At 40.0% G+C, this 19,556-nt stretch overlaps 1 protein-coding gene across 1 annotated transcript in view; it reads right to left on the bottom strand.

Annotated features, from left to right (window-relative positions):
• Positions 1-19,556, bottom strand: part of LOC125466199 (rho GTPase-activating protein 23-like) — a 219,179-nt gene that overhangs the window by 100,826 nt on the left and 98,797 nt on the right. Inside the window, exons 7-8 of the mRNA XM_048560405.2 lie at positions 16,167-16,265; positions 13,339-15,139 (exon numbers count right to left, since the gene is read on the bottom strand). Of these exons, the coding sequence (XP_048416362.2) occupies positions 13,339-15,139; positions 16,167-16,265 (1,900 nt within the window). The remainder of the gene's footprint in view (positions 1-13,338; positions 15,140-16,166; positions 16,266-19,556) is intronic.

The raw sequence follows: 19,556 nt of genomic DNA, 5'->3' as shown, positions 1-19,556 counted from the left end.
TTGAACTCAAGTAATCATAACTGAAATGTAATCCTAGTGGATCACTTTAAAGGGCACACAAAGGTGTTGTCAGGAAGGGAATTCCAAGATTTTGCCTTAGCGACAGTGAAGGAATGATGATAACGTCCCCAAGTTAGGATAACGTGGGGCTTGGAACTGAACTTGCAGCTGGTGAGATTTCCACACGCCTGTTGCCTTTACTTTTCATTGGCCCAACGCCTCTTTCAATAGCAGTTAAAATTAGCTTACATCTGGCATTCTGCAGACTTGCATATATTCAAAGCATCCACAATTGCTTCAGTCAAAAAAAGGAACCCTATCAAACACAGCTGCAATTATTTAAACATTTCAGGTAACTTGGTCTAGCTAAAATAACACATGAAAAGAGCGAAATTTCAGAACTTCACTCAAACTGTCATGACAATGCACAGAGGGAATTGAAAGTACTTTAAGTTAAAAGAGGCTAGAGACTGGCTGAGTATGTAAAAAAATTCAATCCTCATTTCAAAACCATGCATTCGGTACTTATTGTTATTTTGATCCATGTTCCTAATAGTTTTATGCAGCAGAAATGCTGCAACAGATTCCTGCTAAGCCCACCATTTAAATTAGTGTTCCGGCCCCAGTGACATAATTACAGCCTGAACTACTTAATTAAAGCAGGACCCTGTTGGTTAGAATTGAAGATCTCTGGTAGGGAGTGGTACCTCTGCAACTGAATCTCCTAGGCAATTTTAAATACTCATCCACATAATTGCCCTTATTTTAGCTGCAAATAGCCAACTTTAATTTAACATCATGCTGCATGGATCAGTTTCTTGAGAAACTAAGCAAATGCAAAACACATGTTTGGCTCTTATTTGATGTTAAGGAGATTACTCAAACTATATTTTTCCATTGAGATCATTTATTTAAAAAGCATTATTTTAGATTCCAGAGACTGAGCTGTTCATTCCATATTCTACCCAAACCCAAATACCAACCTCCTGCTATTTCAGAAAACGTACCTTCAAGAAATTCACACTTTTTCCCTTTTGCTGACTCATTGGCTTTTTATTTAAAATTGAAAGAAACTCTCCTGTAGTATCCAATAGATGAGCAGAAAATATACCTGGAAGGGACAACGTTTTAAGGAGAATTTTAAAGAGAAGAGAAAACTCCAGAGCTTAGGGCCTTGGCACCTTCCAGTGGAGGAGTGCGATAAAATTGTGGATGCACAGGTGGCCAGAATTAAAGGGCTGGAACTGATTACAAAGACAGGAAAACATAAGCAATAGGAGTAGGGCACTGGCCCTTCAACAAGATCACTGCCTGCAACTCAATGCCTTTCCATCTCATAATACCTTTAACATCTAGAGACCTATCAATCTTTCTCTTGAAGATATCCAATGACTGAGCCTCCTTAAGTGAAGATGTACCACCTCATCACAAGTGATGGCCTATCACTTGTTCTGAGACTGTACCCTAAGGTTCCGGACACCCAAGCCAGGGGAAATATCCGTTCTGCATCAATCTTGTCTATTGCTGCAATTTTGACTGCTTCAATGAGAAAACCATTTATTCTTTCAAATTCTAGAGAATATAGGTCCAGTCTCCCTAATGTCTCTTCGTAGAAGAATCTCACCATCGCATGGATTAGTTTGGTGGACTTTGTTTTGCACTTCCTTTGTGCAGGTATATCATTCCTTAAGGAAGGAGATCAAAGTGCATTCCAGGTATTGTTTTACCAAGGCTCCATAGAATTTCAGCAAAACTTTTATGACTCCTGGACTCAAATTCTTTTGCAGTAAAAGCAAACATACCATTTAGCTTTCCTGTTGTTTTACCCATATGTTATCAGGAGCTTATGAATAAGAAATGGCAGGTCCCTTTTGACTGTAACACTTCCTAATCTCTCACTATTTGAGAAACACTCTGCACCTCCCTTCCTCCAAATGTGGAAAGCTCTACATCTTTCCACATTATGTTCCATCTGTCATGTTCTTTCCCACTCAATATTCCTGTCTATATCAACTTGGAGCCTCTCTGTATTCCCCTCACAACTCACATTCTCACCTGGTTTTGTTTCATTAGGCACAAATCCAAATTAATGACGTAAATTATGAGCGTCTGAGGCCCAAGCACTAATCTTTGCAGTACCCAATTAGTCATTGTCTGCCAACCTGAGAATGATCCATTAATTCCTCCTCTCTGTTTTCTGTCCATTAAACAATTTTCAATCCATGCCAGTATGTGTTCTAATTATTTTCCTAACCTTCTCTTGTAGCCCTTTGGCAAAAGCTACCTGAAACTCCAAATGTACCAAATTCCCTTTATTTACTATGTCAGCTACATCCTCAAATAATTCTTAATGGATCTGTTCAACATAATTTCATTATACAAAATTTATTGACCCTGCACAACATCCTACTATTTTCTAAATGTCCAGTTATTATATCCTGTTTAATATATTATAGCATTTACACAACTACCAGTGTCAGGTGAACAGCTCTACACTTTCCCTAAGTTCTCACTCCATCTACTCTTAAACTGAGGGGTTACATTTTTTACTTTCCGAACTGCAGGAACTGTTTTGGAAGATGGCTGCTAGTGAACCAAGCCACTATCTCTACAGCCACCTCTTTAAACACACAGGGAGTAAGTCATCATGTCCAGGAGATCAACTTTCAGTCTCATTAATTTTTCCACCACTACTTTTTTCATTAAGATCAATTTCTTTTGGTTCCCCAGTTTCACGTTTTCATTGGTTCTCTGGTATTCGAGAGTTTTGTTTCTGTATCTTTCTCATGAAAGCAAACAAAGTATTTGCTTCCTACTATCTCTGAAAGTATTTGCTTCATGTCTCTGCTGGTTATTTATTCCTTATTAGTTATTCACTTCTTCCTTACAAAGGCTTTTGACACCATCAATCGGGAAGCGTTATGGAGTGTCCTTCTCCACTTTGTGATACAGCCAAAGTTTGTCACCATCCTTTGCTTGCTCCATGATGACATGGATGTGGTGGTAATTACAAATGGCTCCACCACTGAGCCATTCTCTGTTCGGACCAATGTCAAGCACGGACATGTCATCGCCCAACACTATTTGTGGTCTACCTCGCTGCAGTGCTTTCCCTCACCACCAACAAATCCCCACTGGAGTGGAGCTTACATACAGAACTAATGGGAAATTATTCAATCTCCGCAGTCTACAGAGCCAAAGTCACCCCAACCAGTGTGATCAACCTCCAGGCAATCTTTGAGGGAGTACTCCAGACCATCATCAGGACCTTTACAAAGGCATATGTGGGCAAGAGTCTCAACCCTGAGCATCCACAAGATGAAGGTCCTTCACCAACTTGACCCGGCAGTTAGAACCACACCGGATCATCAAGGTCCACATTAAAGAATGTTGACCACTTTCAGTACCTTGGCAATGCCCTATCGGCCAAAGCAGCTATTGATGAAGAGATGCAGCACAGTCTCCAGTGTGCTAGTGCACCTTTAGCCAATGAGGATGAGGGTGTTCAAGAACAACAACAAATCCGATACCAAAATCACGGTTTAAAGAACCGTGGTGGTTCCTATTATCCAATGTGGCTCTGAGATGTGAACTATCTACAGCAGACACCTCACGATACTGGAGTAGTACCACTAATGTTGCCTGCACAAGATCCTTCAAAACCACTGGGAAGAAAGCTGCACCAACGCCAATATACTCAAACAGGCCAGCATCCCCAGTATCGAGGCATTGACCACCCTTGATCGGCTATGATGGGCTGGGCACATCGTCTACATGATTGACGCAAGATTCCCCAAGCAGGTGCCCGACTCCCAGCTTCGAAACAGCAGGTGAGCCCCAGGTGGACACAGGAAGTGTTTCAGTTTTACCCTCAAGGCCTCACTGGTGAAGTGCAGCATTCTCACAGATACCCAGGAATCACTGGCCCAAGACCATCCAAAATGGAGGAAGGGCTTCTGGGATGGCGTTCAGTACCTGGAGACTTGCCATTGAGAAAAAGCAGAAGCTAGGCAAAAACAATGTAAGGAGCACACTGCCATGCTAACGCTCCACGCACCTTTTCCTGCAAGCACCTTTACAGCTAAGTGTTACAGCCATAGAAGCTACATCAGGCTGAACAATCACTTGCAGACTCACCCTGGGAGCAGAAGGGAGACATCCTTGTCTGCTAGAATCCACCAGTAATGATATGATTAGGAATTCACCTGTCTCTCCTTTCAGTCGGTCCATATTTGTCACTGAAAACATTTTCCCTTTTATTTACCAATAGAAGCTGTTACGGTTCTGTATGGTGTTTCTCACTGGTTTACTTTAATTTTCCATTTTCTCTTTCTTTATTAGATTTTTGGCCCTCCTTTGCTGAATTTTAAAATACACCAAATCCTCAGATTTACAAGTATTTTTGGCAGTGTTTCCTTTGATCTAATACAATTTTAATTTTTTTATTAGCATTGGTCAGACCTTCTTCCTTCTGGGTTTTTACACCTCAAGAAGAAAGCAAGTAATTCTTTAAAAAAGTTAGCCATTGCCTGTCTACTATTATAGACTGTAATAGTTTTCCAATCTACAAACCTAATTTGCCTCTTCATAATTTCCTTTGATTAGACTGAAGTACATCATTTTCAAACTTATTTTAAAATTGTTACATTATGTTCACTGTTCCCTGCAGGCATATTTTTTTACAACAAGATTATTAAATAGCCCTTTCTCATTGTACATTACTACTACTGAAATAGCCCATTCATCAGTTGGATTCATCAGTTATACTGCTCTAGAAAAAAGTGTTCTAAACATGCTAGGAATTCATGCCCCACAGCATTGGAGCTGATTAGTTTGTTCAATCTATATGGAAATTGAAATCTCCCTTGATTATACTTGTTGCATGCAACTCTAACTTCCTGATTGATTCTTTGTCCAATATTACTAATACTGCTTTGTGGCCTATAAACAACTGTCAATGTCCATTAACACTTGCCGTTTCTGAGTGTCACCCAAACTGATTCTCCATCATTATCTTCCAACCCAAGATCCTTTTGACTACTGTAATGATCTAACTCTTTATTAAAGATTATCGCACAGCTTTTTCCTTTTTGCCTGTCCTTCCTAACTTTAAGCATATTTGAATTTTCTGTTCTCAGCCCTGGTTATCCTACAGCCACATTTCCACAAAGTCAAATAGATCATACTTCTACTTGAATCACAATGGCTATTAGAGTATGGTAGATCAGATTACAGAATCGCACAATGGGCTGGAGAGTTTCAGTGAGGAAAACTGAACATACTGAGCTTGTTTTCATTACAGCAGAGAAGATTGAGAGGGAGCATTACTGATATGTATAAAATTATGACAGGCATATGTAGGGTAGACATTTTCCCCTTGATGGAGGAATCAATGTCCAGGGGCACAGAAGGCAAGGAGCAGAAGGTTTGGATGAGATGTGCAAAAAAAAAACTTTATTACCCAGGAGTTGGTGCGAATCTGGAACAGACTGCCTGTAAACGTAGTCGAGGCAGAAACTTTCATAACATTTGGGTAGTATTTAGATATGCATCGGCAATGCCATGGCATACATGGCAATGGCCAAATGCATGAAAAGCGATTGGAATAGTTGAAACCATAAGTATTCAGTTATTGTTGATTGGTGCAGACATGATGTGCCAATGGCCTTTTTCTGTGCTGTTGATCTCTATGGCTCGATGGGTCAAGGATTGGTGTGGGAGTAATGGTTTTTGGTTCAAAATTTGATTTGTTGGAGCAATGGTGCCTGTGCTCGGGAAACTGGGAATTGTACCAATGGGACAGTAATCACCTGACAATGGTACCACACTGTCAGGGTAAGGGTTCAATGAGGGCGGCTTCTATAAATAAAAGAGGGTGGACAGGAGAGAATAAATAGCAATTAGGGATTGATAATCTGATGAGGGCAGTAAGGGACAGTATACCAACCTCTGCACCCCTACAGCTAAGGCTAGGCATTGTGAAAATAATAAAATGTCAAATCTGAAGGCACTCAATCATGCAGCGTTCAGATCAAAGTGGGTGAGTTGGTGTTTGAGAAAATTTTGCACAACAGTATTTCAGAGATTATTTTCCCTGAAGTTTTGTTTAAATCTACCCTGTAACTGCCCATCCTGTATAAGCAAGACTTCATTCCACATTGTATCTATGCATACATGGGAAATAATAATTGGATTCTCACCATACACTAAGTTTCTTGCCAGACCAGATATACTGAGTGCTGCGACCCAGTAACTACAATGTTCCGGAACCTCACTTGTCGTGACACAGAGCTGCATCTATCCCTCTGAAAATACTGTCCAATACTACAATATTCCAATTAACTGCCCCTGCTTCCTGGAGCACAGTTCCATGACCAGTTCACTCCTTAACCCTGCAGTCGCTGTTTTCGTACCTACACATTGGACAACTGCAAAGGCCAATGGCTCCTCCACTTTTAACTTCTCAATCCCATGACCTACCTCATTTAGGAGCTGTATATTTCTGGCCCTGACCATGATACATATCAGACAATCCTATCCTAAAGGAGTGTATGGAACACAAGTGACCACCTTACTTACCCTTCTGTTAAGTGTTTCAGCATCTGTAGTTCATACTCTAGCTCAATTACTCTGAGCCAAAGTTTCTCTAGCTTCTATCACCGCAGACACTTGTAGGTTGGATCACATAAGTATTCACAAATACCCGATATTCTGCATCACCTGCACCACCATGTTTATAGCATGTAATTATTTTTAAGTTTATTTCTAAATTTATTTTTAAATAGTTAAATTTTAATTAATTTCTCTAGTCTTGTCTGAAATAACTCCACAGAGTATCAGTCAGCAAGTGACACTTCACTTACATGTGCACAGTACTTGACACTAATTCGGCTTTCTCAGCGTGAACTGAACCTCTGGCCCTCCTGTTAATATCTGTCAGCCAAAGTTCCTTGATTGGGGCTCTTAACTCGGTCCAATCAGGAAACTCATTCTGTGAGATTCATCTGGATGAACTCACTACAGTCACTGCATCCTTCGCCCTCTAGGGGTTTCTTTCTTGGTTCATTCACTTCCCACCATGTGGTCACTGCCTTTGACTCCCTTCCTCCTAATTTTAGGTGCCATTATTTTGATCCTGTTTTCCTCAAAGTTCCAAAACAATGCAACAGCTTATAAAACAGTAATTACTGCTCCTAGAATTTGAGGAAATCAGCACCAATGCTGAAAATATCTCAAAAAGGAGCAGCTCTTACAGCCACAATTTTTCCCTGCCCTCCATCTTGAATTACCCAGAATCATCTCAAAATTCGAAATGGCACTTTTAACATATTTTAGATACAGGTTCATTCTCTATGATGTATGTAAGAATGGCCTATCCAATAAAAACTGACTGGAGAAATAAGGAAATGGTAAAGGAGTTGAATAAATACTTTGCATGAATCTTCACAGAAGACACTGATCACAATCCAAACTTACTAAATAATCATGCGGGAAAGAATGAGAGGAAATTATAACTTTGACTGGAGAAAACGTGCCTGGGGAATTAATGGAGCTATAGACCAATTAGTCTCTTAAACCTGATGGGATGCATCCTAGGATAACAAGAGAAGTAGCAACAAAGACAGTCGAACTGCTGTTAGCGATCTCACATGAATCTTTTGAATCCAGAAAACTGAATGGGGACTGGAAAGCTGCACACATAACACCTTTATTCAAAGAGGGAAGGAGACAAATAAATGACAGCAATATGCCAGTTGTTTAAAGTATTTAACTGGATAAATGTTAGAGTCTACACTAAAGAATGCAACAGCAGACAATTTAGAAATACATAATTCAATCAAGCAGAGTCAACATAGCTTCACAAAGGGGAAATCATGCCTGACAAATTTACCATAATTCATTGAGGAGGCAGCAAGCAAATTTAAAAAAAGGGAAGCAGTAGACATAATTTATTTAGATGTTCAGAATGAGTTTGATAAAGTACCTCATAATAGGCTATTTAAGAACTTTCGGTGTTTGAAGTAGTATACATGGATGGACAACTGGCTAACTGATAGAAAACTGAGTTGGGATAAGGGGGACTGGGCACATTCAGAATGGCAACCTTTAACTAAAAGAGTGCCAAAGGGATTACTGTATCAGAGATAAGAGGAACGGCAGATGCTGGAGAATCCAAGATAACAAGGTGTAGAGCTGGATGAGCACAGTAGGCCAAGCAGCATCATAGGAGCAGGAAGGCTGATGCTTCGGGCCTAGACCCTTCATCAGAAAAATCAGATGCAACTAAGCAAAGATATACTGGCATTGGAAGCAGTCCAGAGAAGGTTCAATCATCTTATGAATTGAGAACAGGTGAGGTGGGCCTATACTCCTTGGAATTTAGAAGGATGAGAGGTAATGTTATTGAAAATATACAATATGCTTAGGGGACTTGACAGGATAAATACGGAAAGGTTATTTCCCACTGAGGGAGAATCTAGACCACAGGACATAATCTCAAAGCAAGGGGTTACTCATTTAAAACAGAAATGAGGAGGAATTTCTTCTCTAAGAGTGTAGTGATTCTGGGGAATTCTGTACCTGAAAGGGCTGTAGAGGCTGGGTTATTACGAAAATTCAAGACTGAGAAAGACAGATTTGTATTCAGTAAGGTAAACAAGGGTTTTAGGGAAAAGGCAGGAAAAGGCTGAGAATATCAGATCAACCATGATCTCAATTATCAGAGGAGCAGACTCAATGGGCTGAATTGCCTAGTTTAGCAGCTATGTCATATGATCTTATTTCCATAATCTTGTGATACTAGGAGTGAAATTGGAAAGCGGTTGAGGTGAATAGTATTGATGCACTTAAAGAGAAACTGTAAAGTACATGAGGGAGAAAAGCAGAAGGATATGTTGATAAAGAAAGATGAATAAAAGGTGCACAGAGGACAGCATGTAGCACAAACACCCAGGCTAGTTGGACTTCTGGATAATAACCTCTGGGAGCAGACTCTTACAGGAACCTGAGTAGCATGGTCTACGGTGAGATTTGTGGCAGAAATATACTAGTGCAGTGAGGCCTCTCTTAATATCCAAAGCAATTCCAGCTGCATCTTTTACATGTTTACTGAGAGGCTGTGACTTGTTAATTAAAAGGGATTAATTATAGATTGCTACAAATAACTTCATTAATTTTGAGTTTCTTAACTTACCAAGCACTCTGAACAAGCTAGGAGTTAAGGAATTCCTGACATGGAAGTCAGAGCAGGTACCTGGCAACTTCAGCTTGCCACCGATCACTAACAGCCTCCGTATTGCTCAGTACCAAACAGAATTTCAGGGCACGAGCTATGGACACCAGCTGCACACAACCCTCATAGAAGTACAGTGGTATATGACATTTACTACCGCCTCAGGGCATTCATGCACCTTTCTGATTCATTTGTCGGCCACTTAGGAAGCACTGACTTGAATCGCATGGTGCACTAGCAACAAACGTTGAACGGTTGCTGCAAGGACATTTTCTGTGCAAGGACAGGTATTCAGCTCACAACTGAATTAGGCTCCATTTCAAAACTTCTCGCTTGCTCTCTTCGCACCAGCTCACTTAGTGCCTGTCATTATATTTGTAGCACCCATGCCTTCATTTGCTAGTCAGCATGTCGGTTACTGGAGAGATGTAGCCAATGATTTGACTATACAAGAGTCATATTATCAGGTCTAAATGTGATAACTAGTTTGTGACTGTTATAGTAATTCCTGCAGGAGGATAGCATCAAGTAAACAAGTATCAGATTGACACTAGTGTCTTGTACAACATTATGAGCTTCACAGACCTGTTTGAAGGGACTCAAAACAGTGACCCAAAATTGAAGCCTTGAAAGTAAGATAACAGAATGATACTCACACCAAAAGGGCAAATGAAGGTGAGAATCCAGTGCAATTGGAAGAATGAAGATCTGGACATCCAGACTGTAGATATTAAAGAAAATCTACTCATCTCAGCTGAAGCAAATCCAATGATTGGATTGGAAACACTACAAGGGCTACAGAAAATTTACAGCACTTCGCACACCACCTGCTCCAGTCCTACCTGGGTCCCCATCCACAACTCTTTTTCAATACATCCACGATGTCAGTGGTGCTGCTTTCTGCTCTTGTCTGGATTTGGAGAAGTTCATCAGCTTCACTTTCAATTTCTATCCTTCTTTCATCTTCACCTGGTCAGTCTCTAAACTACCCTTCTCTTCCTTGACTTCTGTTTTCATTTCTGAAGAAAGGTTGTCCACCTATATCTATGATGACAAGCCCAGTGACTCTCATAGTTATCTCGACTACACTTCCTGCAAAGATTCCATTCTGTTCCCCCACTTTCTTCACTTCCATCATGCCTGTTCCTATGATGCCAATTTTCACTAGTGTGCCTCCAACATGACCACTTTTTTGCTCAAACATGGATTTCCCTGTCCCCTCCACTGTAGCCTTTGGTTATATCTGACCCGCATCCCACACTTCTGCCCTCGCCCCTCACTCTCCTTCCCAGAAGAATGCTGGGTTTCCACTTGTTCTCACTTTCTATCTGACTAGTTGGCGCATTCAAAGAATTATTCACCATTTCTGCCAGCTCCAACAGGACACCATGACCAAACTCACCTTTTCTTGCCCTTTATTGTCAGCATACTGCAGGAACTATTCCTCATTGTCAAAGGCCCAAACTCACCTTCCAGGTGAAGCAGCATTTTACTTCTACTTTTTAACCTCTAGTCTACTATATTCGCTGCTCACAATGTGGTCTTCTTAATACTGTTAAGGCCAAAAGCAGACTGGGAGACCATTCTGTGTAACACCTCCATGCTCTCCATATGGATAACCACCAACTTCTTGTTGCTTGCCATTTTAATAAACCACCTTGCTCTCATGCCAATACTTCGGTCCTGGGCCTGCTGCAATGTTCCAATGAAGCACATCACAAGGTTAAGGAAAGACATTTTTTTCTCCCTAGGCACTTGACAGCCCCTAGAACTCAAAATTGAGTTTTACAACATCAGAGCCAACACTGTCCATTCCCATTTTCCCCAATGCTATATCCCACACCCCACCACCGTCTCTTCATGTTTATTTTGCTATCAGCTGCAAGGACCCATTTGCTCCGTTTCACATCTTAACTTAAATACATTTTTCACCTTTTCCTCTTTCACCACAATTAAGAATCTCTTTGTCTTTTGCACTTACTCCCCTCACTCTTCCTCTATCAAAGCATTAAAAAAACACCATTTTGCAACCCATTTCAGTTCTGATGAGTCATATTAGACTCAAAATGTTACCTCTGTTTTTCTCTTCACAAACACTGCCTGTACTGGTGAATTTTGTGAGAGCATTTTGCGTCTTTGTTTCAGATTTCCAGCATCTGCAGTATTTTATTTTTACCTTAATTGACTTAATCACTTCATTCCCTCAAACACAAGTCTGCCACTCAGCACCACCCCACCAAAGAAATGCTTCTCCTTCACTTGGAGGATAAGATTAAATTCCATGCCATTTTCAATTTCAAATTTTCATCAAATGACTCTATAAATTGATTCAATCTAAAATTTCACTAGTTGCCCCTGTGGGATTGGAATACATGCCCTGGAGTATTAGCCTAGGTCTCTCGATTACAAGTCCAATGATATTACCACAATGCCATGGCTCATCTCACTTACACTCTGAATCAGCCTTTGTATTGTTGCTTATATCTTCTACAGAAATTGTGTCTGTTTTTGTGCAAACACAGTTTATACATATTCGGAGCCTACTCATGGGCAGCACGATGGTAGTGGTTAGCAATGCCACCTCACAGCACTAGCGTTTGCTCCAACCTCAGGCGACTATCTGTGTGGAATCTGCACATTTTCCACATGACTGCGTGAGTTTCCACTGCTGCTCTGCTTTTCTCCCACAGTCCAAAAATATGTAGGTTAGATGGAACGGCCATGCTTAATTGCCCTAAAAAGTGTCCAGGGATGTGCAGGTTAGCTGAATTAGCCATAGAAAATGTGGGACTGGGGAGGATGGGTCAGGTTGGGATGCGCTTCAGAGGGTCATTGCAGACTCGATTCTTTATAAACTCATCAATTCCTACTGCTACCTCATTCAGACCTGCTCAAATGCTTCTTGTAAGTACTCTATTCTCCCAGTCTCTCCATCTGTGTTGCATCTCTTCCCATGATGCTATCTTCCACATTGGTGCTTACAATACTTCTTCCTTTATCACTGCAGGCTTGGTGAGCCAATAGGCCTGCTTGGTGGGGCAAGGTCCTCAATCGTGTCTGATCCATTTCACACATTTCTGCCTTCAACTCTTTCCATCCCTCCCAGGGCTTTAACAGAGTTTCTGTTTCATTGATTTGCACTTCAACAGAATCCATATTCAAAAGGTCATCCTCTGCTATTTTGGCTACCTCAAAGCCCATTTTCCCTTCACTACCCATCAGCATTCTGAAGGGGCCAATCTCTTCATGGCACCTTGGTCCACTTCACTATCACCCTAAACACATTATCCCCTTTCTGACACCTACCCATGCAATTGACCTGGTACTACACTTGCCTTTTCCATCGTCCATCTTCACTGTTCAAGGCTCCAAACACTTCTTCCAGGTAAATCAGATCAATTCATTCAACTACACTCCCTGCTCACACTGCGGTGTCCTTTACATTGAAGAGGCCAAACACAGACTAGGTGACTGCTTCGCAGAAAACCTACATTGAGACAAGCAAGGTAACAAAGCAAGACCATGACCTTCTGGTCACTTGGTATTTCAACAAGCCATCTTGCTCATACTTACGTTTGTCCTAGGTCTGCTGCAGTGTTCCGGTACAGCCAATGGCAAGCTGAAGGAATAGTACTTTTCATTTTGCTTACACATTTTACAGTCTTCTGGATTCAACGTTTAGCTGAGCAACTTCAGACAATGAACTTCAACCTCCTACCTCCATTCCCTGTGTCTGGTTTTCATGGTTCTGCTTTCACAAGAGCTGACCTATTTTTTGGCTCAGGGCAGGTGTTAATAGCAATCTCCCTGCTAGCCACTCCCTTTCATCTGTGATTTCTAATCACCTTTAATCTCCCCTGATCTTCTGTTTCTTGCGCCTCCTTATATTATAACACAGTAAATAAAAACGAATTATTTTTGTAACTCTCTCTTCAGTTCTTAAGAAGTGTCATTCCAGATTTAAAATGTTAACTGTTTCTCTCTCCACGGTGCTGATTTTCTACACCACATTCTCTTTTATTTCTGAAAGTAAATAAACATTTTCTAAAATGTAATTAACACAACATTTTCATTCAATCATTCCATTCATCATTTCTTATACATACCTATATATGGAATTGAGGCCAAGGAATCTTCTGATGATTTTGCATCTCTTCTTACCAGCTTTCCATTTGTTTGCTCCAAAGATGCATTTTCAGATTTGTCAGCTGGAATCAAATTTGCAGGTGAAAGTTCTGGTGAATCCACAGCTGCTATGTAGGCTGGGTGCCTGACAGGATGTGGTATCCTACGCCCTGTAGGAGGTTTTTGCCTTAAAATTACAGTTTCGTTAATTTGTGATGTTTCCTGTTCCTTCTGTGCAATCTCCTGAGGAATATTACTGACACATTCAGAGATTCTGGATGTTCCTGGCTTTGCAACAGCAAATAGTTGGATCTCATGTTGAGGCACTGCACCCTTGTTTGAGTTCTTGTCTGATGGTTTTTGATACAAACCATCCTGCCGATCATGATTGGTCAGTCTTTGGTCATGAACCACGGGAACATCAATTCTCTGTACTTGACAGGGTGCACAACGATCAACCTTAGGTGCACGAGCAGTCAAAGCAGAACCAAACACTGTCCTATGTGAAAGATGAGATGTTTTGTTTTGAGAAATACTGACAGGCAGATGATCTACAGGCACAGCATCTATCCTCTTTACAGAGTGAGCATTACCAGTTGCGTTCCTGCATTGTTGCCGAGGAGGAATAGACACTCTAGAGTTAGTATTATTGTAATATGCATTCATTTTGCTCGAGGTCTGTTGAGATAAATTCTTCTGGCCATGCATTGCAGTAGTTCCTGATGAATGGCCTGCTGGTCTATACTGTTGCCAAAAGATTTGTTCTTGTCTGCCAGATGTGAAAATCTCATCATTTGTTGCTCCAGTCTTTGAATGTGTCCACAACAATCTATCCCTAGCTGCTGTAAAGGAATCACACGTTAAATTCTCTAAAGATTTGTCACATTTCCCCAAATAGTCTTCTGATCGAGTCCGCAGACTCCATGATTCATTCATCGGGGAAAGTAGTGTGTCCTGGGAAGCACTGTGAGGCCAATGTTTGTGCAATGAAGTCTCCTCAAGTCTGTCCTGGGAGAAACTTCTGTATTTTGGGGGCATAGCAGAGTAACAGCGATCTTCAGAGGAGCTTCGACGTGGTAATTGTGCTGATCGCCAACTGGGCGGGTTCTTTTGTTGTTTGGTTGTTTTTGGGCTGCCAAATTGCTCCCATGACTTCTTAATGTCAGATTTAAAATAGTCATTTTTCATTTTTCCCTCAGAACTGATGTAACTCCTCTGATCAATGTTATTCTTTGGAGCTGAATAAATGCTGTGGTTTGAAGCTAGTGGAAAAGGAAAATCTTTGGGATGTCCCCCATACCTATCTTGCACAGTCGTAATGGAACCATGTTTACTGCTCATTCGGCCCTGTGTAATTGAGTTACCATGGGCTGCATTTGAAGAGGCGGAAAAAGGTATTCCACTCACTAGGAATGATTTCTGCTTCATCCCATACTGTAACTCCTCCACATGATGCATATGACTTGAATGAGCTATTCCAATCTCAGCCAAAATATCTGAAGATCGTGCTTTCGCCCTTCCTTCGCACCATATGCTACTAGTTGTGGTAACACTGTCGGGAGGTGAGGATGGGTTAGAGTAGAATCCCCTGTCAGAACCTGAGCCAGTGTTGTAAATCCTATTGTCGATCTGTCGGCCTTGTGAAGACTCTGTCCATAAAGGCTCTGCAGTTTGGGTCATGGCCAAATGTCGAGGATAACATATAGGCGGAGGCTCTGGTATGTGCTGAGCACTACCAGAATATGGATCATTGCCTTTCAGATAAGCATCTTGTGAGTAGGCCTGCAAAATTGAACAAAACAAACATGAACATTCTTAAAGAAATTACCGATTACATAACTGCTAACAGATAATCCCAGATTCTCTGCAAATTGAAGATTTGACAGCCAATACCTTCAAATACAGTTAGTTAGCTAACTGGAAGTAAAGTTAATTTTCAATATTTCAGCATGATGTATTAATCATGTTAGCAGATAAGTTATTGTGCAAAAACTTTCCAAATTCTGTATCTGCGTTAGCCATTCCATACCTCTATCGTTCAGCATAGCAGAACAAATTCCCAAGGCAGTCATACCAAAACAGGTTCAGATTCCACAGCAATTCCACAATTTAATTTTCAGTTCTTAGGAAAGGCAAACACAGATACAAAGGATTTGACTATGTCTTTTCACTGTTGCTGATTGACCTTCTGCCTAACACTTGACATTTTTCTTTTATTTGACTTTGACTTCTATGAATTGAAAACTTCACTCAAAGAGGTAAGAAACTGCAATTACTATTAGTTACACACAAACCTATTGGAAACATTGAATAAACTACTGATCACTAGATTGCAATAGGAAAACAACATTCACACTTTATGTTCATGCAAATTGAGTTAAAGAAATAAATACCATAAAGTCTTTTGAAATCCATTTTATCAGAATATTTACTATTTATTGAGTTTCTATCAATGCTTAAGATCACTCATTCTATTGATTTTCACAAACTTCGTCTCCAATCCATCTTAACCATTGTGATAAGTAAGCATAGCAGAATAGAAACAGCTCACATATCATCAATACTAATCAGTTGAAAACATGGAAACATCACCATAAGTGTGCTAATGACTCCATGGTAAATATTACCTGATATTTTGCGAAATGTATGCTATTCATTGTTAATTGGCTCTCTAACAGTTAGTAATAGGGTTCTTTAGTTCTAGGACGAGCCACTTAGTTGAGAAGAGGGTGGAGGAGAAACCTATGATAGCAAAGAGATGAGATGGAAAGGACTGGCTCAGGTTAAAGACCGTCTCAGGTGATCTCACCTCACAGGTATCTACTGTCAAATGAGCATGGGAAGATATTGATGCTGAAGTCAGGCAGAAGTACACAGCTTGCTCGCCTGCCCTCCCAACTGAAGGAGGCTGCATAGAAGCAAGAATGAGGAGAAAACAATGGGAAACAATTAAAGAATGCCCGGAAAAGACTTAAATTTCCCTAGGGTAGTTAACAGTAAGAAGTGGCAAGACAAAAGTAGGAGTCTATAATGCTTTATTAGCAAAAGGAAAATAAGTTAATGTTAAGTTATCTGAAAGGCATATTCACAATTTTAACAGAGAAGCAATCTCCAACAAATCAGAGAAAGCATGAATTTATAATTGGTATACAATAGAGCATTTTTCTTCCTCGAGAACTCTAGTGGCACCAGTACAAAACTTGACTGAATTTAAAAATTAAAAATATACAAGTAGAACAACTCAATAACAGTTCAGGAATATGCATGTTCCCTACATGCTTATGAATTTAAAAATTCATAGTGTTGAAACAGGCCATTTAGACCATCAAGTCCACACCAACCCTCTGAACAGCATCCCACCCAGATCCCCCATCCTATCCGTCTAGCCCCGCATTTACCATGTGATTCACCTAGCCTGTACATATTCAGACAGTGGGAGGAAGTGAAGCACCTAGAGGAAACCCACACAGACAGTCGCCTAAGGCTGGAACTGAATCCGGGTCCCTGGCGCTGTGAGACAGCAACACTAACCACTGGGCCACCATGCTACCCCTTACGTTTCTTCATATACAGCTTCAGAAATTTTTTCAAACCTTTTGCCCACATAATAGCCTTCAAGAGTGCACGTTTGAAATAATTCCGTCAACAATGTCATGATGACTTATTGTTAAATGTTTACACATATATTTTTGCTAGAAAATGGGTCTCATTTAACAATATCAACTAACCGAAACTGTGTTCTGCAATGTTTTCCATTTATTAGCCATGTTCGAAACAAATCAAAACTAACAAAGAAACACTGAAATGTAGTATGGCATTATGCCAGCCCAGTTCATGCCATATCAGCACATACAGGTTATGATTTCAAAATGACTCAATCAAAATAAGAAGGATCAAACAAATTTTGAAGAAAATTTAAAGTTTATTTACGCAGTTGTCTAATTATAACTCTAGATTTACATTAATGTGATTAACTCTTCATTCCTCTTGGAAGAAAATGAAGAGGGCAATGAATCCTAGCTTCACCAATGACACTCACTTCCACTGAAAAATAAAAATATGAAATGGTTGCCAGGTGCTGGACTGTACACACATGTCTTGCACCCAAATTTATTCTAAATCTAAAGTTTTGTTTGAATTTAAGGACAAGGACAAATAAAGCACATCAAACCATCTGAAAAGTAAAAAGTATAACATACCCCTTAAAGCAAACCAAAGAATTGCAAATGCTGGAAATCAGAAACAAAAACAGAATTTGCTAGAAAAGCTCAGCAGCTCGGGCAGCATCTGTGGAGAGAAAGCATCTCGGGTTCAGTGACCTAAAGAAGGGTGACTGGAACCAAAACATGAGCTCTGCTTTCTCTCCATATATGGTGCCACACCTGCTGTGGTTTTCCAGCAATTTCTATTTTTGTTTATAATATATCTCTCAGTCTCTTCCACTGGCAAAGTGAAGTACAAATATGTTATGTCATTAACACAAGTTTTCTGTCATTTACTATGGCCATTTTATCTTTCAAATAAACACTTCTTTAAATAAACAGACATATTTTATACCTGAAAAGAAGGACACTTTGTACTGCATGTGAAACTTCTGTTGTGTTACAAAGCCACTGTGGCGTAACTGCAGGGGTTTTTTTGTTGGAAACTCTGCAAGTTTGAAGTAAACTTGAAATCCTTGATCCTAAACATGTGATCCACTCTCATCCCCTATAAATGAACTGGATGGCGTTCCACACAAAGGTATCAAGAGTCTTATTAACTCAGCCACTTCTACCCTGGTATTTGTGGCTGCTCAAGATTAGGAGTTTAAAAATTGGTTTACATAATCTCTTTATATTTAGCAAAGACTTCATACAAACGTAAAGGGTTAAAAAGAAACCACTATTACTGATGAATTATGTTGTGTACTGTGAAGTACAGAAATATGCAAAGCAACATATCTTCCTTCCAGCTATTCTGAGTTATATTTATTTTTAAAAATTAGTCAAACTGTAGATACTCAAAATAAAACATTAGCACTATTTTTCCCAGAATTAATCAGAAGTACACTAACCTATACTTACTGAAGAAACCCTATTTTATAAATGACATGCTGAATTTAAATATGCTATGTAAAATAGTAAATTTTTGTACAATACACCCAATCATCTGAAATATGTATACATAACGTGCTCAGTGAAACAATTTTTCTTTTATAAACCAATTTCTTCAGGTTTCCCCCCCAAAACACTCTCCTTTTGATGATAGTCCCTTCCAGGATTCTTGTTGACAGCTCTCCTAAAGCGGCAATTAATAAGTACTTGAAAACAGCAAGCAAAGACAAACTTTCTGATTTTTCTTCCCTGTGACAGAGCCTCAGCTGCCAAACGTATCTTTCAATAGCACAGGCAATTTTGCAAACCTGCTGCAAAACCAACAGACCACCTACTGAACCCCAACACATGAAGGAAGACTGGAAGAGAAACAATCACCCAACCATGCCAACGTACATTAAAAAAAACCTGTAGCCATCCTGTGATTTTGCTTTGATAAAATCAAAATTAGACTTTGATCACTTATGAGTGCATCGTAAGACATGGTTATAAAATAATACCACTGAAATTTTCATTACCTTGTTTAACTTCACTTCATTTGAAGTATACTTTTCCAGTGAGATAATTCTCCTTAGCTGAACTAGCTCTTAGAAAACCACCCCCACTTTGGTTTCACAATTTAGCACGCAGGAAAGCTCTTGTGTTAAGTGCAAATCATCTAGTACTGTGAACAGGCCAGCAGCAGTTTTCCTAATGATTCGTCTATCAGAGCCTTCCTGCGACACTTCAGTGATGTCAGAGCTGGGTAATTTTGCCTACATCCATATACGCACTTTGTTGGCAGTTCACCTAAGACCACAGGAATGTAGCTACACCCAGTCTTGGCTAGGGAAACAGATTAATTTGAAAAGAATGGCTGAAGACTTCAAAAAGTGTAGTAGCACTGTAAAAGTCAACACGAAGTTTTTACACCGTACAGGGGCAAGTTTCCATTTAATTTGCTTCTTTTGACCACTAATTTTCTGAGAATGCAATTCCTGAGTAAGGCAACATATTTTCAGTTTAAAAATACTAAAATTTCTTTTTAAAATGCCATAGCTTCTAAACAGTTTGGAACATAACTTTCCTCCAACATTTTTTTTGGTGATCACAAACTTTTACCT

The sequence above is a fragment of the Stegostoma tigrinum genome, chromosome 31, assembly GCF_030684315.1.
Source record: "Stegostoma tigrinum isolate sSteTig4 chromosome 31, sSteTig4.hap1, whole genome shotgun sequence".
NCBI classification, from domain to species: Eukaryota; Metazoa; Chordata; class Chondrichthyes; order Orectolobiformes; family Stegostomatidae; genus Stegostoma; species Stegostoma tigrinum.
The sequence above is the reverse complement of the archived record's forward strand: the minus strand, read 5'-3'. Positions and strand labels throughout refer to the sequence as shown.